This window comes from Oncorhynchus masou, chromosome 31 (genome assembly GCF_036934945.1).
Source record: "Oncorhynchus masou masou isolate Uvic2021 chromosome 31, UVic_Omas_1.1, whole genome shotgun sequence".
Taxonomy (NCBI): Eukaryota; Metazoa; Chordata; class Actinopteri; order Salmoniformes; family Salmonidae; genus Oncorhynchus; species Oncorhynchus masou.
Genome location: NC_088242.1, coordinates 488,850 through 512,924, shown reverse-complemented (window position 1 = coordinate 512,924; position 24,075 = coordinate 488,850). Strand labels below are relative to the sequence as shown.

The 24,075-nt window shown below is 41.4% G+C and overlaps 1 protein-coding gene across 10 annotated transcripts in view; it reads right to left on the bottom strand.

Annotated features, from left to right (window-relative positions):
• LOC135523341 (kelch domain-containing protein 3-like) overlaps window positions 1–24,075 on the bottom strand; it is a 154,592-nt gene that overhangs the window by 44,272 nt on the left and 86,245 nt on the right. For 9 of the 10 annotated variants that reach the window (XM_064949951.1, XM_064949959.1, XM_064949960.1 and 6 more), the window contains 2 exons: window positions 22,280–22,353; window positions 16,902–16,980 (listed from right to left, as the gene is read on the bottom strand). In XM_064949951.1, the coding sequence (XP_064806023.1) occupies window positions 16,902–16,980; window positions 22,280–22,353 (153 nt within the window). Of the gene's footprint in view, window positions 1–16,901; window positions 16,981–22,279; window positions 22,354–22,765; window positions 22,893–24,075 lie in introns of those variants that run through there. The other variant, XM_064949961.1, reaches the window with a different exon arrangement.

Sequence of the window (24,075 nt, the reverse complement as noted above, 5' to 3'; positions counted from 1 at the left end):
TATCAGAACTTTAGTAGTAGTGGTAGCAGCTGACATGTAGAACATTATCAGAACATTAGTAGTAGTGGTAGCAGATGACATGCAGAACATTATCAGAACATTAGTAGTAGTGGTAGCAGATGACATGCAGAACATTATCAGAACATTAGTAGTAGTGGTGGCAGCTGACATGCAGAACATTATCAGAACATTAATAGTAGTGGTGGCAGCTGACATGCAGAACATTATCAGAACATTGGTAGTAGTGGTAGCAGCTGACATGAAGAACATTATCAGAACATTAGTAGTAGTGGTAGCAGATGACATGCAGAACATTATCAGAACATTAATAGTAGTGGTAGCAGCTGACATGCAGAATATTAGTAGTAGTGGTAGCAGCTGACATGCAGAACATTATCAGAACATTAGTAGTAGTGGTGGCAGCTGACATGTTGAACACTAGTAGTAGTGGTTGCAGCTGACATGTAGAGCATTATCAGAACATTAGTAGTAGTGGTAGCAGATGACATGTAGAGCATTATCAGAACATTAGTAGTAGTGGTAGCAGCTGACATGCAGAACATTATCAGAACATTAGTAGTAGTGGAAGCAGCTGACATGCATAACATTATCAGAACATTAGTTATAGTGATAGCAGCTGACACGCAGAACATTAGTAGTAGTGGTGGCAGCTGACATGCAGAACATTTTCAGAACATTTGTAGTAGTGGTAGCAGCTGACAGCAGAACATAATCAGAACATTAGTAGTAGTGGTAGCAGCTGACATGAACATTATCAGAACATTATCAGAACATTAGTAGTAGTGGTAGCAGATGACATGTAGAACATTATCAGAACATTGGTAGTAGGGGTAGAAGCTGACATGCAGAACATTATCAGAACATTGGTAATAGTGGTAGCAGCTGACATGCAGAACATTAGTAGAAGTGGTCGCAGGTGACATGCAGAACATTATCAGAACTTTAGTAGTAGTGGTAGCAGCTGACATGTAGAACATTATCAGAACATTGGTAGTAGAGGTAGAAGCTGATATTCAGAACATTGGTAGTAGTGGTAGCGGCTGACATGCAGAACATTATCAGGATATTAGTAGTAGAGGTAGCAGCTGACATGTAGAACATTATCAGAACATTGGTAGTAGAGGTAGAAGCTGACATGCAGAACATTATCAGAACATTGGTAGTAGTGGTAGCGGCTGACATGAAGAACATTATCAGAACATTAGTAGTAGTGGTAGCAGCTGACATGCAGAACATTATCAGAACTTTAGTAGTAGTGGTAGCAGCTGACATGTAGAACATTATCAGAACATTGGAAGTAGAGGTAGAAGCTGACATGCAGAACATTATCAGAACATTGGTAGTAGTGGTAGCGGCTGACATGCAGAACATTATCAGAACATTAGTAGCAGTGGTGGCAGCTGACATGTTGAAAACTAGTAGTAGTGGTTGCAGCTGACATGTAGAGCATTAGCAGTAGTGGTAGCAGGTGACATGTAGAACATTATCAGAATATTAGTAGCAGTGGTAGCAGATGACATGCAGAACATTATCAGAACATTAGTAGTAGTGGTAGCAGCTGACATGTTGAACATTAGTAGTAGTGGTAGCAGCTGACATGAAGAGCATTAGTCGTAGTGGTAGCAGCTGACATGAAGAGCATTAGTAGTAGTGGTAGCAGCTGACATGCAGAACATTATCAGAACATTAGTAGTAGTGGTAGCAGCTGACATGTAGAACATTAGTAGTAGTGGTAGCAGAGAACATGTTGAACATTAGTAGTAGTGGTAGCAGTGGACATGTTGAACATTAGTAGTAGTGGTAGCAGCGGACATGTAGAACATTAGTAGTAGTGGTAGCAGCGGACATGTTGAACATTAGTAGTAGTGGTAGCAGCGGACATGTTGAACATTAGTAGTAGTGGTAGCAGCGGACATGTTGAACATTAGTAGTAGTGGTAGCAGCGGACATGTTGAACATTAGTAGTAGTGGTAGCAGCTGACATGTAGAGCATTAGTCGTAGTGGTAGCAGCTGACATGTAGAACATTAGTAGTAGTGGTAGCAGCAGAAATGTTGAGCATTAGTAGTAGTGGTAGCAGCTGACATGCAGAACATTATCGGAACATTAGTAGTAGTGGTAGCAGCTGACATGTTGAACATTAGTAGTAGTGGTAGCAGCTGACATGAAGAACATTATCGGAACATTAGTAGTCGTGGTAGCAGCTGACATGCAGAACATTATCAGAACATTAGTAGTAGTGGTTGCAGCTGACATGCAGAACATTATCAGAACATTAGTAGTAGTGGTAGCAGCTGACATGCAGAACATTATCAGAACATTAGTAGTAGTGGTTGCAGCTGACATGCAGAACATTATCAGAACATTAGTAGCAGTGGTGGCAGCTGACATGTTGAAAACTAGTAGTAGTGGTTGCAGCTGACATGTAGAGCATTAGCAGTAGTGGTAGCAGGTGACATGTAGAACATTATCAGAACATTAGTAGTAGTGGTAGCAGCTGACATGTTGAACATTAGTAGTAGTGGTAGCAGCTGACATGAAGAGCATTAGTAGTAGTGGTAGCAGCTGACATGTAGAGCTTTAGTAGTAGTGGTAGCAGCTGACATGTTGAACATTAGTAGTAGTGGCAGCAGCTGACATGTAGAGCATTAGTCGTAGTGGTAGCAGCTGACATGAAGAGCATTAGTAGTAGTGGTAGCAGCTGACATGCAGAACATTATCAGAACATTAGTAGTAGTGGTAGAAGCTGACATGTAGAACATTAGTAGTAGTGGTAGCAGAGAACCTGTTGAACATTAGTAGTAGTGGTAGCAGTGGACATGTTGAACTTTAGTAGTAGTGGTAGCAGCTGACATGTAGAACAATAGTAGTAGTGGTAGCAGCGGACATATTGAACATTAGTAGTAGTGGTAGCAGCGGACATGTTGAACATTAGTAGTAGTGGTAGCAGCGGACATGTTGAACATTAGTAGTAGTGGTAGCAGCGGACATGTTGAACATTAGTAGTAGTGGTAGCAGCTGACATGTAGAGCATTAGTAGTAGTGGTAGCAGATGACATGTAGAGCATTAGTCGTAGTGGTAGCAGCTGACATGTAGAGCATTAGTCGTAGTGGTAGCAGCTGACATGTAGAACATTAGTAGTAGTGGTAGCAGCGGAAATGTTGAGCATTAGTAGTAGTGGTAGCAGCTGACATGCAGAACATTATCGGAACATTAGTAGTAGTGGTAGCAGCTGACATGTTGAACATTAGTAGTAGTGGTAGCAGCTGACATGCAGAACATTATCAGAACATTAGTTGTAGTGGTAGCAGCTGACATGCAGGACATTATCAGAACATTAGTAGTAGTGGTAGCACCTGACAAGCAGAACATTATCAGAACATTAGTAGTAGTGGTAGCAGCTGACACGCAGAACATTATCAAAACATTATCAGAAAATTTGTAGCAGTGGTAGCAGCTGACATGCAGAACATTAGTAGTAGTGGTAGCAGCTGACATGCAGAACATTATCGGAACATTAGTAGTAGTGGTAGCAGCTGACATGTTGAACATTAGTAGTAGTGGTAGCAGCTGACATGCAGAACATTATCAGAACATTAGCTGTAGTGGTAGCAGCTAACATGCAGAACATTGGTAGTAGTGGTAGCAGCTGACAAGCAGAACATTTTCAGAACATTTGTAGTAGTGGTAGCAGCTGACAAGCAGAACATAATCAGAACATTAGTAGTAGTGCAAACAGCTGACATGCAGAACATTATCAGAACATTAGTAGTAGTGGAAACAGCTGACATGAAGAACATTATCAGAACATTAGTAGGAGTGGTAGCAGCTTACATGCAGAATATTATCGGAACATTAGTAGTAGTGGTAAAAGCTGACATGCAGAACATTATCAGAACATTAGTAGTAGTGGTAGCAGCTGACATGTATAACATTATCAGAACATTGGTAGTAGTGGTAGCAACTGACATGCAGAACATTAGTAGAAGTGGTCGCAGGTGACATGCAGAACATTATCAGAACTTTAGTAGTAGTGGTAGCAGCTGACATGTAGAACATTATCAGAACATTGGTAGTAGAGGTAGAAGCTGACATGCAGAACATTATCAGAACATTGGTAGTAGTGGTAGCGGCTGAAATGCAGAACATGATCAGAACATTAGTAGTAGTGGTGGCAGCTGACATGCAGAACATTATCAGAACATTAATAGTAGTGGTAGCGGCTGACATGCAGAACATTATCAGGATATTAGTAGTAGTGGTAGCAGCTGACATGTAGAACATTATCAGAACATTGGTAGTAGTGGTAGCGGCTGACATGAAGAGCATTAGTCGTAGTGGTAGCAGCTGACATGAAGAGCATTAGTAGTAGTGGTAGCAGCTGACATGAAGAGCATTAGTAGTAGTGGTAGCAGCTGACATGCAGAACATTATCAGAACATTGGTAGTAGAGGTAGCAGCTGACATGTAGAACATTATCAGAACATTGGTAGTAGAGGTAGAAGCTGACATGCAGAACATTATCAGAACATTAGTAGTAGTGGTAGCAGCTGACATAAAGAGCATTAGTCGTAGTGGTAGCAGCTGACATGTTGAACATTAGTAGTAGTGGTAGCAGCTGACATGAAGAGCATTAGTCGTAGTGGTAGCAGCTGACATGAAGAGCATTAGTAGTAGTGGTAGCAGCTGACATGCAGAACATTATCAGAACATTAGTAGTAGTGGTAGCAGCTGACATGTAGAACATTAGTAGTAGTGGTAGCAGAGAACATGTTGAACATTAGTAGTAGTGGTAGCAGTGGACATGTTGAACATTAGTAGTAGTGGTAGCAGCGGACATGTAGAACATTAGTAGTAGTGGTAGCAGCGGACATGTTGAACATTAGTAGTAGTGGTAGCAGCGGACATGTTGAACATTAGTAGTAGTGGTAGCAGCGGACATGTTGAACATTAGTAGTAGTGGTAGCAGCGGACATGTTGAACATTAGTAGTAGTGGTAGCAGCTGACATGTAGAGCATTAGTCGTAGTGGTAGCAGCTGACATGTAGATCATTAATAGTAGTGGTAGCAGCAGAAATGTTGAGCATTAGTAGTAGTGGTAGCAGCTGACATGCAGAACATTATCGGAACATTAGTAGTAGTGGTAGCAGCTGACATGAAGAATATTATCGGAACATTAGTAGTAGTGGTAAAAGCTGACATGCAGAACATTATCAGAACATTATCAGAACATTAGTAGTAGTGGTAGCAGCTGACATGTATAACATTATCAGAACATTGGTAGTAGTGGTAGCAACTGACATGCAGAACATTAGTAGAAGTGGTCGCAGGTGACATGCAGAACATTATCAGAACTTTAGTAGTAGTGGTAGCAGCTGACATGTAGAACATTATCAGAACATTAGTAGTAGTGGTAGCAGATGACATGCAGAACATTATCAGAACATTAGTAGTAGTGGTAGCAGATGACATGCAGAACATTATCAGAACATTAGTAGTAGTGGTGGCAGCTGACATGCAGAACATTATCAGAACATTAATAGTAGTGGTGGCAGCTGACACGCAGAACATTATCAGAACATTGGTAGTAGTGGTAGCGGCTGACATGAAGAACATTATCAGAACATTAGTAGTAGTGGTAGCAGATGACATGCAGAACATTATCAGAACATTAATAGTAGTGGTAGCAGCTGACATGCAGAATATTAGTAGTAGTGGTAGCAGCTGACATGCAGAACATTATCAGAACATTAGTAGTAGTGGTGGCAGCTGACATGTTGAACACTAGTAGTAGTGGTTGCAGCTGACATGTAGAGCATTATCAGAACATTAGTAGTAGTGGTAGCAGATGACATGTAGAGCATTATCAGAACATTAGTAGTAGTGGTAGCAGCTGACATGCAGAACATTATCAGAACATTAGTAGTAGTGGAAGCAGCTGACATGCATAACATTATCAGAACATTAGTTATAGTGATAGCAGCTGACACGCAGAACATTAGTAGTAGTGGTGGCAGCTGACAAGCAGAACATTTTCAGAACATTTGTAGTAGTGGTAGCAGCTGACAAGCAGAACATAATCAGAACATTAGTAGTAGTGGTAGAAGCTGACATGCAGAACATTATCAGAACATTATCAGAACATTAGTAGTAGTGGTAGCAGATGACATGTAGAACATTATCAGAACATTGGTAGTAGGGGTAGAAGCTGACATGCAGAACATTATCAGAACATTGGTAGTAGTGGTAGCAGCTGACATGCAGAACATTATCAGAACATTAGTAGTAGTGGTTGCAGCTGACATGCAGAACATTATCAGAACATTAGTAGTAGTGGTAGCAGCTGACATGCAGAACATTATCAGAACATTAGAAGTAGTGGTTGCAGCTGACATGCAGAACATTATCAGGACATTCGTAGTAGTGGTAGCAGCTGACATGTAGAACATTATCAGAACATTGGTAGTAGTGGTAGCACCTGACATGCAGAACATTAGTAGAAGTGGTCGCAGGTGACATGCAGAACATTATCAGAACTTTAGTAGTAGTGGTAGCAGCTGACATGTAGAACATTATCAGAACATTGGTAGTAGAGGTAGAAGCTGATATTCAGAACATTGGTAGTAGTGGTAGCGGCTGACATGCAGAACATTATCAGGATATTAGTAGTAGTGGTAGCAGCTGACATGTAGAACATTATCAGAACATTGGTAGTAGTGGTAGCGGCTGACATGAAGAGCATTAGTCGTAGTGGTAGCAGCTGACATGAAGAGCATTAGTAGTAGTGGTAGCAGCTGACATGAAGAGCATTAGTAGTAGTGGTAGCAGCTGACATGCAGAACATTATCAGAACATTGGTAGTAGAGGTAGCAGCTGACATGTAGAACATTATCAGAACATTGGTAGTAGAGGTAGAAGCTGACATGCAGAACATTATCAGAACATTGGTAGTAGTGGTAGCGGCTGACATGAAGAGCATTAGTCGTAGTGGTAGCAGCTGACATGTTGAACATTAGTAGTAGTGGTAGCAGCTGACATGAAGAGCATTAGTCGTAGTGGTAGCAGCTGACATGAAGAGCATTAGTAGTAGTGGTAGCAGCTGACATGCAGAACATTATCAGAACATTAGTAGTAGTGGTAGCAGCTGACATGTAGAACATTAGTAGTAGTGGTAGCAGAGAACATGTTGAACATTAGTAGTAGTGGTAGCAGTGGACATGTTGAACATTAGTAGTAGTGGTAGCAGCGGACATGTAGAACATTAGTAGTAGTGGTAGCAGCGGACATGTTGAACATTAGTAGTAGTGGTAGCAGCGGACATGTTGAACATTAGTAGTAGTGGTAGCAGCGGACATGTTGAACATTAGTAGTAGTGGTAGCAGCGGACATGTTGAACATTAGTAGTAGTGGTAGCAGCTGACATGTAGAGCATTAGTCGTAGTGGTAGCAGCTGACATGTAGAACATTAATAGTAGTGGTAGCAGCAGAAATGTTGAGCATTAGTAGTAGTGGTAGCAGCTGACATGCAGAACATTATCGGAACATTAGTAGTAGTGGTAGCAGCTGACATGAAGAACATTATCGGAACATTAGTAGTCGTGGTAGCAGCTGACATGCAGAACATTATCAGAACATTAGTAGTAGTGGTTGCAGCTGACATGCAGAACATTATCAGAACATTAGTAGTAGTGGTAGCAGCTGACATGCAGAACATTATCAGAACATTAGTAGTAGTGGTTGCAGCTGACATGCAGAACATTATCAGAACATTAGTAGTAGTGGTAGCAGCTGACATGCAGAACATTATCAGAACATTAGTAGTAGTGGTCGCAGGTGACATGCAGAACATTATCAGAACTTTAGTAGTAGTGGTAGCAGCTGACATGTAGAACATTATCAGAACATTGGTAGTAGTGGTAGCAACTGACATGCAGAACATTAGTAGAAGTGGTCGCAGCTGACATGCAGAACATTATCAGAACTTTAGTAGTAGTGGTAGCAGCTGACATGTAGAACATTATCAGAACATTGGTAGTAGAGGTGAAGCTGATATTCAGAACATTGGTAGTAGTGGTAGCAGCTGACATGCAGAACATTATCAGGATATTAGTAGTAGAGGTAGCAGCTGACATGTAGAACATTATCAGAACATTGGTAGTAGAGGTAGAAGCTGACATGCAGAACATTATCAGAACATTGGTAGTAGTGGTAGCGGCTGACATGAAGAACATTATCAGAACATTAGTAGTAGTGGTTGCAGCTGACATGCAGAACATTATCAGAACATTAGTAGTAGTGGTAGAAGCTGATATTCAGAACATTGGTAGTAGTGGTAGCGGCTGACATGCAGAACATTATCAGGATATTAGTAGTAGTGGTAGCAGCTGACATGTAGAACATTATCAGAACATTGGTAGTAGTGGTAGCGGCTGACATGAAACATTAGTAGTAGTGGTAGACATGCAGAACATTTGAACATTAGTAGTAGTGGTAGCAGCTGACATGAACATTAGAACATTAGTAGTAGTGGTAGCAGCTGACATGAAGAACATTAGTAGTAGTGGTAGCAGCTGACATGCAGAACATTATCAGAACATTGGTAGTAGAGGTAGCAGCTGACATGTAGAACATTATCAGAACATTGGTAGTAGAGGTAGAAGCTGACATGCAGAACATTATCAGAACATTAGTAGTAGTGGTAGCAGCTGACATGTAGAACATTAGTAGTAGTGGTAGCAGAGAACATGTTGAACATTAGTAGTAGTGGTAGCAGTGGACATGTTGAACATTAGTAGTAGTGGTAGCAGCGGACATGTAGAACATTAGTAGTAGTGGTAGCAGCGGACATGTTGAACATTATAGTAGTGGTAGCAGAGGACATGTTGAACATTAGTAGTAGTGGTAGCAGCGGACATGTTGAACATTAGTAGTAGTGGTAGCAGCGGACATGTTGAACATTAGTAGTAGTGGTAGCAGCTGACATGTAGAACATTAGTCAGTAGTGGTAGCAGCTGACATGTAGAACATTAGTAGTAGTGGTAGCAGCAGAAATGTTGAGCATTAGTAGTAGTGGTAGCAGCTGACATGCAGAACATTATCGGAACATTAGTAGTAGTGGTAGCAGCTGACATGTTGAACATTAGAAGTAGTGGTAGCAGCTGACATGAAGAACATTATCGGAACATTAGTAGTCGTGGTAGCAGCTGACATGCAGAACATTATCAGAACATTGGTAGTAGTGGTAGCGGCTGACATGAAGAACATTATCAGAACATTAGTAGTAGTGGTAGCGGCTGACATGAAGAACATTATCAGAACATTAGTAGTAGTGGTGGCAGCTGACATGTTGAATCACATTAGTAGTAGTGGTAGCAGCTGACATGTAGAGCATTATCAGAACATTAGTAGTAGTGGTAGCAGATGACAGTAGTAGAGCATTATCAGAACATTAGTAGTAGTGGTAGCAGCTGACATGTAGAACATTATCAGAACATTAGTAGTAGTGGTAGCAGCTGACATGCAGAACATAATCAGAATATTAGTAGTAGTGGTAGCAACTGACATGCAGAACATTATCAGAACATTAGTAGTAGTGGTAGCAGCTGACATGTAGAACATTATCAGAACATAGTGGTAGTGACATGCAGAACATTATCAGAACATTAGTAGTGAGCAGCTGACATGTAGAACATTATCAGCAGGTAGAAGAACATTATCAGAACATTGGTAGTAGTGGTAGCGGCTGACTGACATGCAGAACATTATCAGAACATTAGTAGTAGTGGTAGCAGCTGACATGAAGAACATTATCAGAACATTAGTAGTAGTGGTAGCAGCTGACATGCAGAACATTATCAGAACATTAGTAGTAGTGGTAGCAGCTGACATGCAGAACATTATCAGAACATTAGTAGTAGTGGTGAACAGGACATAGCAGTGGTAGCTCGTAGTAGTGGTAGCAGCTGACATGAAGAGCATTAGTAGTAGTGGTAGCAGCTGACATGCAGAACATTATCAGAACATTAGTAGTAGTGGTAGCAGCTGACATGTAGAACATTAGTAGTAGTGGTAGCTGACAGAACATGTTGAACATTAGTAGTAGTGGTAGCAGTGGACATGTTGAACATTAGTAGTAGTGGTAGCAGTGGTAGCAGAACAGTAGTGGTAGAACATTAGTAGTAGTGGTGACATGCAGAACATTATCGGACATAGTGGTAGCAGCTGACATTAGTATTGGTAGTGGTAGCAGCTGACATGAAGAACATTATCAGAACATTAGTAGTAGTGGTAGCAGCTGACATGTTGAACATTAGTAGTAGTGGTAGCAGCTGCGGACAGTAGTAGTGGTAGCAGCTGAACATTAGTAGTAGTGGTAGCAGCTGACATGTAGAACATTATCAGAACATTAGTAGTAGTGGTAGCAGCTGACATGTAGAACATTAGTAGTAGTGGTAGCAGCAGAGTGGTTGCATGACATTGAGCATTAGTAGTAGTGGTAGCAGCTGACATGCAGAACATTATCAGAACATTAGTAGTAGTGGTAGCAGCTGACATGCAGAACATTATCAGAACATTAGTAGTAGTGGTAGCAACTGACATGCAGAACATTAGTAGAGTAGTGGTGGTAGCAGCTGACATGAAGAACATTATCAGAACATTAGTAGTCTGACATGGTCAGAACAGCTGACATGCAGAACATTATATCAGAACATTAGTAGTAGTGGTAGCAGCTGACATGCAGAACATTATCAGAACATTAGTAGTAGTGGTCTAGCAGCTGACATGCAGAACATTATCAGAACATTAGTAGTAGTGGTTGCAGCTGACATGCAGAACATTATCAGAACATTAGTAGTAGTGGTAGCAGCTGACATGCAGAACATTATCAGAACATTAGTAGTAGTGGTAGCAGCTGACATGCAGAACATTATCAGGACATTAGTAGTAGTGGTAGCAGCTGACATGCAGAACATTATCAGAACATTAGTAGTAGTGGTAGCAGCTGACTGAACAGTGGTCAGAACATTAGTAGTAGTGGTAGCAGCTGACATGTAGAACATTAGTAGTAGTTGAACATTAGTAGTAGTGGTAGCAGCAGCGGACATGTTGAACATTAGTAGTAGTGGTAGCAGATGACATGTAGAGCATTATCAGAACATTAGTAGTAGTGGTAGCAGCGGACATGTTGAACATTAGTAGTAGTGGTAGCAGCTGACATGTAGAACATTAGTAGTAGTGGTAGCAGCTGACATGTAGAACATTATAGCAGACATGTTGAACATTAGTAGTAGTGGTAGCAGCTGACATGCAGAACATTATCGGAACATTAGTAGTAGTGGTAGCAGCTGACATGTAGAACATTATCAGAACATTAGTAGTAGTGGTAGCAGCTGACATGAAGAACATTATCAGAACATTAGTAGTAGTGGTAGCAGCTGACATGCAGAACATTATCAGAACATTAGTAGTAGTGGTAGCAGCTGACATGCAGAACATTATCAGAACATTAGTAGTAGTGGTAGCAGCTGACATGCAGAACATTATCAGAACATTATCAGAACATTATCAGAACATTAGTAGTAGTGGTAGCAGCTGACATGCAGAACATTAGTAGTAGTGGTAGCAGCTGTAGAACATTATCAGAACAGCACCTGACATGCAGAACATTATCATGCAGAACATTATCAGAACTTTAGTATAGTTGCAGCTGACATGTAGAACATTATCAGAACATTGGTAGTAGAGGTGAAGCTGATATCAGAACATTGGTAGTAGTGGTATGCAGCTGACATGTAGAACATTATCAGAACATTGGTAGTAGTGGTAGCGGCTGACATGAAGAACATTATCAGAACATTAGTAGTAGTGGAAGCAGCTGACATGAAGAACATTATCAGAACATTAGTAGTACATTATCAGAACATTAGTAGTAGTGGTAGCAGCTGACATGTAGAACATTATCAGAACATTAGTAGTAGTGGTAGACAGCTGACATCAGCAGTGCAGTAACATTATCAGAACATTATCAGAACATTAGTAGTAGTGGTAGCAGACATTTGTAGTAGTGACATGTAGAACATTATCAGAACATTGGTAGTAGTGGTAGCAGCTGACATGCAGAACATTATCAGAACATTAGCAGTAGTAGTGGTAGCAGCTGACATGCAGAACATTATCAGAACATTGGTAGTAGAGGTAGTAAGCTGACATGCAGAACATTATAGTGGTAGAACATTGGTAGTAGTGGTAGCAGCTGACATGCAGAACATGACATCATTAGAACATTAGTAGTAGTGGTAGCAGCTGACATGCAGAACATTATCAGAACATTAGTAGTAGTGGTGGCAGCTGACATGCAGAACATTATCAGAACATTAGTAGTAGTGGTGGCAGAACATTATGAACATGTTGAACACTAGTAGTAGTGGTGGTAGCAGCTGACATGCAGAACATTATCAGAACATTGGTAGTAGTGGTAGCACCTGACATGCAGAACATTATCAGAACATTAGTAGTAGTGGTAGCAGCTGACATGCAGAACATTATCAGAACATGACATAGTAGTAGTGGTGCAGCTGACAGCAGCTGACATGTTGAAGCATTAGCAGTAGTGGTAGCAGCTGACATGCAGAACATTATCAGAACATTAGTAGCAGTGGTAGCAGCTGACATGCAGAACATTATCAGAACATTAGTAGTAGTGAACATTAGTAGCAGTGGTGACATGCAGAACATTATCAGAACATTAGTAGTAGTGGTGGCAGCTGACAGTTGAACAGTGTAGTGGTTGAGCTGACATTAGAACATTATCAGAACATTGGTAGTGGTAGCAGCTGACATGACATGCAGAACATTATCAGAACATTAGTAGTAGTGGTAGCAGCTGACATGAACATTATCAGAACATTAGTAGTAGTGGAACATTATGGTAGCAGCTGACATGATGAACATTAGTAGTAGTGGTCGCAGCTGACATGTATGGTAGCAGCTGACATGAAGAGCATTAGTAGTAGTGGTAGCAGCTGACATGTAGAACATTAGTAGTAGTGGTAGAATATGTGGACACCTTTAAGTACCTAGGTGTCTGGCTAGACTGCAAACTCTCCTTCCAGACCCATATCAAACATCTCCAATCGAAAATCAAATCAAGAGTCGGCTTTCTATTCCATAACAAAGCCTCCTTCACTCACGCTGCCAAGCTTACCCTAGTAAAACTGACTATCCTACCGATCCTCGACTTCGGCGATGTCATCTACAAAATTGCTTCCAACACTCTTCTCAGCAAACTGGATGCAGTTTAACACAGTGCCATCCGTTTTGTCACTAAAGCATCTTATACTACCCACCACTGCGACTTGTATGCTCTAGTCGGCTGGCCCTCGCTACATATTCGTCGCAAGACCCACTGGCTCCAGGTCGTCTACAAGGCCTTGCTAGGTAAAGCTCCGCCTTATCTCAGTTCACTGGTCACGATGGCAACACCCATCCGTAGCACGCGCTCCAGCAGGTGTATCTCACTGATCATCCCTAAAGCCAACACCTCATTATCAGCCGCCTTTCGTTCCAGTACTCTGCTGCCTGTGACTGGAGCGAATTGCAAAAATCGCTGAAGTTGGAGACCTTTATCTCCCTCACCAACTTCAAACATCAGCTATCTGAGCAGCTAACCGATCGCTGCAGCTGTACATAATCTATTGGTAAATAGCCCACCCTTTTTCACCTACCTCATCCCCACAGTTTTTATTTATTTACTTTTCTGCTCTTTTGCACACCAATATCTCTACCTGTACATGAGCATTTATCAATCAAGTGTTAATCTGCAATATTGTAATTATTCACCTACCTCCTCATGCCTTTTGCACACATTGTATATAGACTCCCCTTTTTTTTCTACTGTGTTATTGACTTGTTAATTGTTTACTCCATGTGTAACTCTGTGTTGTCTGTTCACACTGCTATGCTTTATCTTGGCCAGGTCGCAGTTGTAAATGAGAACTTGTTCTCAACTAGCCTACCTGGTTAAATAAAGGTGAAATAAAAAATAAATAAAAAGCAGAGGACATGTTGAACATTAGTAGTAGTGGTAGCAGCTGACATGCAGAACATTATCAGAACATTAGTAGTAGTGGTAGCAGCTGACATGTTGAACATTAGTAGTAGTGGTAGCAGCGGACATGTTGAACATTAGTAGTAGTGGTAGCAGCATGTTGAACATTAGTAGTAGTGGACATGACATGTTGAACATTAGTAGTAGTAACAGTGGACATGTAGAACAATAGTAGTAGTGGTAGCATGTTGAACATTAGTGGTAGTAGTGGTAGAAGTGGACATGTTGAACATTAGTAGTAGTGGTAGCAGACTGAACATGCAGCGGACATAGAACAATAGTAGTAGTGGTATGCAGCGGACATGTTGAACATTAGTAGTAGTGGTAGCAGCAGACATTAGTATGTTGAACATTTAGAACATTAGTAGTGGACACGCAAACATTATCAGAACATAAGTAGTAGTGGTAGCAACTGACATGAACATTATGAACATTAGTAGTAGTGGTAGCAGCTGCGGAACATGTTAGAACATCAGTAGTAGTGGTAGCAGCGGACATGTTGAACATTAGTAGTAGTGGTAGCAGCTGACATGCAGAACATTAGTAGTAGTGGTAGCTGACATGCAGAACATTATCAGAACATTAGTAGTAGTGGTAGCAGCTGACATGTTGAACATTATCAGAACATTAGTAGTAGTGGTAGCAGCTGACATGCAGAACATTATCAGAACATTAGTTATAGTGGTAGCAGCTGACATGCAGAACATTATCAGAACATTAGTAGTAGTGGTAGCAACTAACATGCAGAACATTATCAAAACATTAGTAGTAGTGGTAGCAGCTGACATGCAGAACATTATCAGAACATTAGTAGTAGTGGTAGCAGCTGACATGTTAAACAGTAGTAGTGTAGTGGTAGCAGCTGACATGTTGAACTGACATGACATGAACATTAGTAGTAGTGGTAGCAGCTGACATGTTGCAGAACATTAGTAGTATTATCGGAACATTAGTTAGTAGTCGTAGCAGCTGACATACAGAACATTAGTATAGCAGCTGACATGCAGAACATTATCAGAACATTAGTGCTAGAGGTAGCAGCTGACACACCAAACATTATCAGAACATTTGTTGTGGTGGTGGCAGCTGACATGCAGAACATTATCAGAACATTAGTAGTAGTGGTAGCAGCTGACATGTTGAACATTAGTACTAGTGGTAGCAGCTGACATCTAGAGTATTAGTAGTAGTGGTAGCAGCTGACATGTAGAACATTATCAGAACTTTAGTAGTAGTGGTAGCAGCTGACATGCAGAACATTATCAGAACATTAGTAGTAGTGGTAGCAGCTGACATGTTGAACATTAGTAGTAGTGGTAGCAGCTGACATGTAGAGCATTAGTAGTAGTGGTAGCAGCTGACATGCAGAACATTATCAGAACATTAGTAGTAATGGTAGCAGCTGCCATGTTGAACATTAGTAGTAGTGGTAGCAGCTGACATGTAGAACATTATCAGAACATTAGTAGTAGTGGTAGCAGCTGACACGCAGAACATTATCAGAACATTAGTAGTAGTGGTAGCAGCTGACATGCAGAACATTATCAAAACATTAGTAGTAGTGGTAGCAGCTGACATGCAGAACATTATCAGAACATGAGTAGCAGTGGTAGCAGATGACATGCAGAACATTATCAGAACATTAGTAGTAGTGGTAGCAGCTGACATGTTGAGCATTAGTAGTAGTGGTAGCAGCTGACATGTTGGACATTAGTAGTAGTGGTAGCAGCTGACATGTAGAACATTAGTAGTAGTGGTAGCAGCTGACATGTAGAGCATTAGTAGTAGTGGTAGCAGATGACATGCAGAACATTATCGGAACATTAGTAGTAGTGGTAGCAGCTGACATGTTGAACATTAGTAGTAGTGGTAGCAGCTGACATGCAGAACATTATCGGAACATTAGCAGTCGTGGTAGCAGCTGACATGCAGAACATTATCAGAACATTAGTAGTAGTGGTAGCAGCTGACATGCAGAACATTATCAGAACATTAGTTGTAGTGGTAGCAGCTGACATGCAGAACATTATCAAAACATTAGTAGTAGTGGTAGCAGCTGACATGCAGAACATTATCAGAACATTAGTAGTAGTGGTAGCAGCTGACATGTAGAGCATTAGTAGTATTGGTAGCAGCTGACATGTAGAACATTATCAGAACATTAGTAGTAGTGGTAGCAGCTGACATGTAGAGGATTAGTAGTAGTGGTAGCAGCTGACATGTAGAACATTATCAGAACATTAGTAGTAGTGGTAGCAGCTGACATGCAGAACATTATCAGAACATTAGTAGTAGTGGTAGCAGCTGACATGCAGAACATTATCAGAACATTAGTAGTCAAGCGTGGAATATAAAATGATGACCATATTATCGGACGAGACACTGGCAAGGCTGTGCAATAGTAACAAGAATATAAAGGGGTGATAAAATAACCCATATGAGTACTGGTTGGGGGAAGAAGTGGAAGAGAGAAGAGAAAAGGAAAAGAGAAGAAGAGATATGAAGCGATGAAGAGGAGAGAAGAGATATGAGAGGAGAAGAAGAGATGAGACAAGAAGAGAGATGGCAAGAAGAAGAGGAGAGATGTGGAGAAGGAGAGAAGAAGAGAATAGACAATATGTCTGGTTTCATGAGGAATGGGAGATAAGAGGACGAGAGGGAAGATGAGGAAGAGGAAGAAGAGAAAAGAGGAAGAGTGAAAAGGAGGATAAAAGGAAGGGAATGAGAGAGAAGGACAAAAGGAAGAAGAGTAGGAAAGAACATGAAGAATTACCTGATGTCGTGTGGTAGACCACCCTGGTCAAGACTGTAGTTAATAACAGCTAGCTTGCATAATGTCTTCAGACTAGGACCTGGTACAGCAGGAGACAAAAACACCTTTAACATGATGAGTCACAGGAGGTATCATAGCTCTAATATAATCATTCACACAAAGAGAGTCAATTTATTTGCGCTATTAAACATCTTCAGTAGAAGGTCGGGGGGGGGGTAGAGTTCAGACTGATTCAGTAGAAGGTCAGGGGTGCTACAGTTCAGACTGATTCAGTAGAAGGTCAGGGGGGGGTACAGTTCAGACAGATTCAGTAGAAGGTCAGAGGGGGGGGGGTACAGTTCAGACAGATTCAGTAGAAGGTCAGAGGGGGTACAGTTCAGACAGATTCAGTAGAAGGTCAGAGGGGGGTACATTTCAGACAGATTCAGTAGAAAGTCTGAGGTGGGGGTAGAGTTCAGACAAATTCAGTAGAAGGTCAGAGGGGGGGTAGAGTACAGACTGATTCAGTAGAAGGTCGGGGGGTAGAGTTCAGACAGATTCAGTAGAAAGTCAGAGGGGGGTAAAGACTGATTCAGTAGAAAGTTAGCTTGTTAAAGGTGGAACCAATAGGATTCTTGTTGTATTTTTGCATTGTATTTCCTGAAAATGTCCATAATATACCTTCAGTAATAATGGAATGATGGTGTTTGACAGTATTACTTAACCCGCCAGTGTTGTGATTGGCTGTAATATTCTGCTTTTGAAAAAGTTGAATGAAAAAAGTTGAGCGAGGGAAAACTAAAAATATAAACGGAATTAGAAAGTAAAAACCATAAAGTTGGCGGCATATTGACATTAGAGAGAGACAAAAAGCAATCACAGATGTTGAGTGGGAGAGCTAGCTAAGACAACAACAGCTAATCAGCTTTTTTTTAACCTTTATTTAACCAGGCAAGTCAGTTAAGAACAACTTCTTATTTTCAATGACGGCCTGGGAACAGTGGGTTAACTGCCTGTTCAGGGGCAGAACGACAGATTTGTACCTTGTCTGCTCGGGGGTTTGAACTCGCAACCTTCCCGTTACTAGCCCAACACTCTAACCACTAGGATACCCTGCCGCCCCAGCTTAAGACAACAACAACAGGTAAAATGGTGATGAATGGGCAGAGAGGGTCAGTTAACTACACACGGGGCCTGAGTTTGAGTCTGGGGCCGACAGATAAACAAAATAAACAAAATGGAGTACCGTGATTAATGAACAATCCAGCAGGCATCAGCTATGTAGCCAAGTGATCATAGGGTCCAGTGAACAGCAATAGATGAAACAGGGAAGCCGTTAGGTAATTATTACTACGCTAGCAAGCGGGAAACACGGCGTCCGTAAAGTTAGCAGGCCGGGGATAGCAGAAGCGTCTTCACCGACGTCCGGCAGGTGCCGTTTGAAGGCACATCGGATGGAATTACGCCGACAGACCAGCCGTGATGGATCCGTGTCGACAAAGGGTCCAGGCCAATTGGCAAAATAGGCGCCTGGCTCGAGGCTAATTGATGCTAGCTTCGAGACAAGGGAGTTAGCCACTATAGCCACTTGGTAGCAGCTAGCTAGCTGCAATGATCCGATGCAAAGGTCCAGAGCTTACGGCAGGAATGCAGTGATGTAGTGGCTTCTAGTCGTGTTAGTGAAGAGTCCGGGAGGCATCAGCCGTGTAGCCGAGTGGAGAAAAGCAGTCCAATATGCTCAGGGTTGATATCGCGCTGTGCAGACTGAGCTAAAGGTAAAGGCCGCTAGCAGTGGCTAACAATGACTCAATAGCTAATTAGCTGTTAAGCTTCTGATGTAGGTTCTATAAAGGTCTAAAAAATAGCAGATCCGTATCATATAGGGTGAGGCGGGTTGACGGAAGGTTAATTTAATGCCTGCTGGACTGTTCATTAATCACGGTACTCCATTTTGTTTATTTTGTTTATCTGTCGGCCCCAGCCTCAAACTCAGGCCCTGTGTGTAGTTAACTGACCCTCTCTGCCCATTCATCACCATTTTACCTGTTGTTGTTGTCTTAAGCTCAAACCTGATTTGATTTGATTAATAAATGGAAAAAGAGATTGAAATATATATAAAAAATACAAAAAAACAATAGATTTACACTGGACAATGGCAAACAGTCAAGAACTGTTCTCCCGCTCCGGTGGGAGAAATCAATAGGCCAATATCACAGCCAATTACAACACGGGCAGGTAAGTAATACTGTGAAACACTATCCTTCCACTATAACTGCAGATATAAACTGAGTGTTCCAAACATTAACACAAATATTGAGTTGCCATAACAACAGCCTTAATTCGTTGGGACAGGGACTAGAAAAGTTGTCGAAAGAGTTCACACAGGGATTCTGGCCCATGTTGACTCCAATGCTTCCCACAGTTGTGTCAAGGTGGCTAGATGTCCGTTGGGTGGTGGACTATCCTTGATACACCCGGGGAACTGTTGAGCATGAAAAACCGAGCAGGGTTGCAGTTCTTGACTCAAACCGGTGCAGCTGGCAACTACTACCAAAAGCACTTAAATATTTTGTCATTCACCCTCTGAATGACACACATACACAATCCATGTCTCACTTGTCTCAAGGCTAATAAATCCTTCTTTAACCTGTCTCCTCCACCTTCATCTACACTGATTGAAGTGGATTTAGCAAGTGACATCAATAAGGGATCATAGCTTTCACCTGGATTCACCTGGCCAGTCTGTCATGCAAAGAGCAGGAGTAATTAATGTTTTGTAAAGAGTGTATTATGGACATTTTCTGAAATTACAACAAAAATAGAACTGTTTGGCCATTATGACCAAAGTTATGTTTGGAAGAAAAAGGGGGAGGCTTCCACACCGAAGAACACCATCCCAACTGTGAAGCACAGGGGTGGCAGCATCATGTTGTGGGGGTGCTTTGCTGCAGGAGGGACTGGTGCACTTCACAAAATAAATGGCATCATGAGGAGGGAAAATTATGTGGATTTAATTTTTTATTTCACCTTTATTTAACCAGGTAGGCAAGATGAGAACAAGTTCTCATTTACAATTGCGACCTGGCCAAGATCAAGCAAAGCAGTTCGACACATACAACAACACAGAGTTACACATGGAGTAAAACAAACATACAGTCAATAATACTGTAGAAACAAGTCTATATACGATGTGAGCAAATGAGGTGAGATAAGGGAGGTAAAGGCAAAAAAAAAGGCCATGGTGGCAAAGTAAATACAATATAGCAAGTAAAACACTGGAATGGCAGATTTGCAGTGGAAGAATGTGCAAAGTAGAAATAAAAATAATGGGGTGCAAAGGAGCAAAATAAATAAATAAAATAAATACAGTGGGGAAAGAGGTAGATGTTTGGGCTAAATTATGGATGGTGTACATGTGCAGTAATCTGTGAGCTGCTCTGATATATTGAAGCAACATCTGAAGACATCAGTCAGGAAGTTAAAGCTTAGGTCTTCCAAATGGACAATGACCCCAAGCATACTTCCAAAGTTGTGGCAAAATGGCCTAAGGACAACAAAGTCAAGGAATTGGAGTGGCCATCACAAACCTCAATCCCATAGAAAATGTGTGGGCAGAACTGAAAAAGTGTGTGCGAGCAAGGAGGCCTACAAACCTGACTCAGTTACACCAGCTCTGTCAGGAGGAATGGGCCAAAATTCACCCAACTTATTGTGGGAAGCTTGTGGAAGGCTAGCTGAAACGTTTAACCCAAGTTAAACAATTTAAAGGCAATGCTACCAAATACTAATTGAGTGTATGTAAAAGTCTGACCCACTGAGAATGTGATGAAAGAAATAAAAGCTGAAATAAATCATTCTCTCCACTATTATTCTAACATTTCAGATTCTTAAAATAAAATGGTGATCCTACCTGACCTAAGACAGGGAATTTTTACTAGGATTAAATGTCAGGAATTGTAAAAAACTGAGTTGAAATTTATTTGGCTAAGACTTCAACTGTATTAATTACACTTTGGATGGTATAACAATATACCCAGTCACTACAAAAAAAATATCCAGTCACTACAAAAATACAGGTGTATTTTTTAGATAAACTTTTGTTATTGACCAAATACTTATTTTCCACCATAATTTGCAAATAAATTCATTAAAAATACTACAATGTGATTTTCTGAATAGTTTTTTCTCATTTTGTCTGTCATAGTGGAAGTGTACCTATGATGAAAATTACAGGCCTCTCTTATCTTTTTACGTGGGAGAACTTGCACAATTGGTGGCTGACTTAATACTTTTTTGCCCCACTGTATAAGACTCCTGAACAGCTAATCAAATGGCTTCCCAGACTATTTGCATCCCCCCCCCAACTCTACCTAAATGTAGATATTACCTCAATAATGGTGCCCCCGCACATTGACTCTGTACCGGTACCCCTGTATAGCCCCGCTATTGTTATTTACGGCTGCTATTTAATTATTTGTTATTCTTATTTTCTTAATACAGCATTGTTGGTTAAGGGCTTTGAAGTAAGCATTTCACTGTAAGGTCTACACCTGTTGTATTCTGCGCATGTAACAAATAAAATTTGATTTGAAAGGCACCACTGAGTACCACTTCATATTTTCAAGCATGGCTGAATCATGTTATGGGTATGCTTTTCATTCATTTTCTTGTCGTGATGTGTTTTGTCCTATATTTTTTATCCCAGCCCCCAACCCCAAAGGAGGCCTTTTGGTAGACCATCATTGTTCCTAACTGACTTGCCTAGTTAAATAAAGTTTAAGTTAAAAATCAAATAAAATTAATTGGCAAGGACTAGGAGATTTTTTTAGGATGAAAATAAACGTAATAGAGCGAGGCACAGGCCAAATTTTAGAGAAAAACCTGTTTCAGTCTGCTTTCCACCAGACACAGGGAGACAAATTCACCATTCAGCAAGACAATAACCAATAAAACACGGCCAAATATACACTGGAGTTGCTTACCAAGACGACATTGTTGAATGTTCCTGAGCGGCCTAGTTACAGTTTTGATTTAAATCGTCTTGAAAATCTATTGCTAGACTTGGAAATGTCTGTCTAGCGATGATCAACAACCAATTTGACAGAGCTTGAATAATTATAAATGACGGGGTATTGCGTGTAGATGGGTGAGAAAAAAAATCTATTTAATCAATTTTGAATTCAGGCTGTAACAAAATAAGTCTATAAAAACTTTCTGACTGTAGGTGTTTACTATGACCAGGTCATTCACTTTTATTCATTCATTCATTGTTTATTTGACTTTTGTTTATTATCTATTTCACTTTCTTTGGCAATGTAAAAATATGTTTATCATGCCAATAAAGACCTTTGAATTGAAAGAGAGAGAGAGTGAGTGTGAGAACGAGAGGGGATACTTACTGAGGTCTAGTATGTAGAGGTCAGAATGATCCATGAGGTTAAACTCATCTCCCATCCCTTGTTCTGGACATGGGCTGTGGAAAGGAGACAACATGTTAGTTACACCCCTGTTCTGGACATGGGCTGTGGAAAGGAGACAACATGTTAGTTACACCCCTGTTCTGGACATGGGCTGTGGAAAGGAGACAACATGTTAGTTACACCCCTGTTCTGGACATGGGCTGTGGAAAGGAGACAACATGTTAGTTACACCCCTGTTCTGGACATGGGCTGTGGAAAGGAGACAACATGTTAGTTACACCCCTGTTCTGGACATGGGCTGTGGAAAGGAGACAACATGTTAGTTACACCCCTGTTCTGGACATGGGCTGTGGAAAGGAGACAACATGTTAGTTACACCCCTGTTCTGGACATGGGCTGTGGAAAGGAGACAACATGTTAGTTACACCCCTGTTCTGGACATGGGCTGTGGAAAGGAGACAACATGTTAGTTACACCCCTGTTCTGGACATGGGCTGTGGAAAGGAGACAACATGTTAGTTACACCCCTGTTCTGGACATGGGCTGTGGAAAGGAGACAACATGTTAGTTACACCCCTGTTCTGGACATGGGCTGGCTCTTACACTGCTGCCCCAAACATGGAGTCATTTTTGCTTCTCCCCTCCTATAGGCAGAAACTCAAACAGGATGTACCCGTGACAAGGACCACTCAACGCTGGTCAGACTAATTGGAATCCACACTTCAAGATTATTTTGATAACGCGGACTGGGACATGTTCCGGGCAGGCTCAGAGAATAATATAGATTTATACGCTGATTCGGTGAGTGAGTTTATAAGGAAGTGCATAGGAGATGCTGTACCTAGCCAAAAACTGTGGATAGATGGCGGCATTCGTGCAAAGCTGAAAGCGCGAACCACCTCATTTAACCATGGACAGATGACCGAGAATATGGGCGAATACAAACCATGTAGTTATTCCCTCCGCAAGGCAATCAAACAAGCGACATGTCAGTATAGGGTCAAAGTGGAGTCACAATTCAACGGCTCAGACACGAGATGTGGCGGAGTCTACAGACAATCAAAGACTACAAAAAGAAAATTAGCCGACGTCCAGACAAACTAAACACCTTCTTTGCCCGCTTTAAGGCAGTGCCACCGACGCGGCCCACTACCAAGGACCGTGGGCTCTCCATCTCCGTGGCCGACGTGAGTAAGACATTTAAACGGATACATCGCGAGGCTGCTGGCCCAGACGGCATCTCTTGCCGCGCCATCAGAGTATGCTCAGACCAGCTGTCTGATGTGTTTACGGACATATTCAATATCTCCCTATCCCAGTCTGCTGTCCCCATATGCTTCAAGATGGCCAAACAAAGATAAATGAACTAAATGACTATCATACTAAAACACTACAACTACTACTACTATTCCCAAACCAGAAACCGTGGATTGATGTCAGTATTCGCGTGAAACTGAAAGCGCGAACCACTGCTTTTAATCAGGGCAAGGTGACTGGAAACATGACCGAATACAAACAGTGCAGCTATTCCCTCCGCAAGGCTATCAAACAAGCTAAGCGTCAGTATAGAGACAAAGTAGAATCTCAATTCAGACACAAGAGGTATGTGCAGGGTCTACAGTCAATCACGGATTACAAAAAGAAAACCAGCCCAGTCACGGACCAGGATGTCTTGCTCCCAGGCAGACTAAATAACTTTTTTGCCTGCTTTGAGGACAATACAGTGCCACTGACACGGCCTGCAACGAAAACATGCGGACTCTCCTTCACTGCAG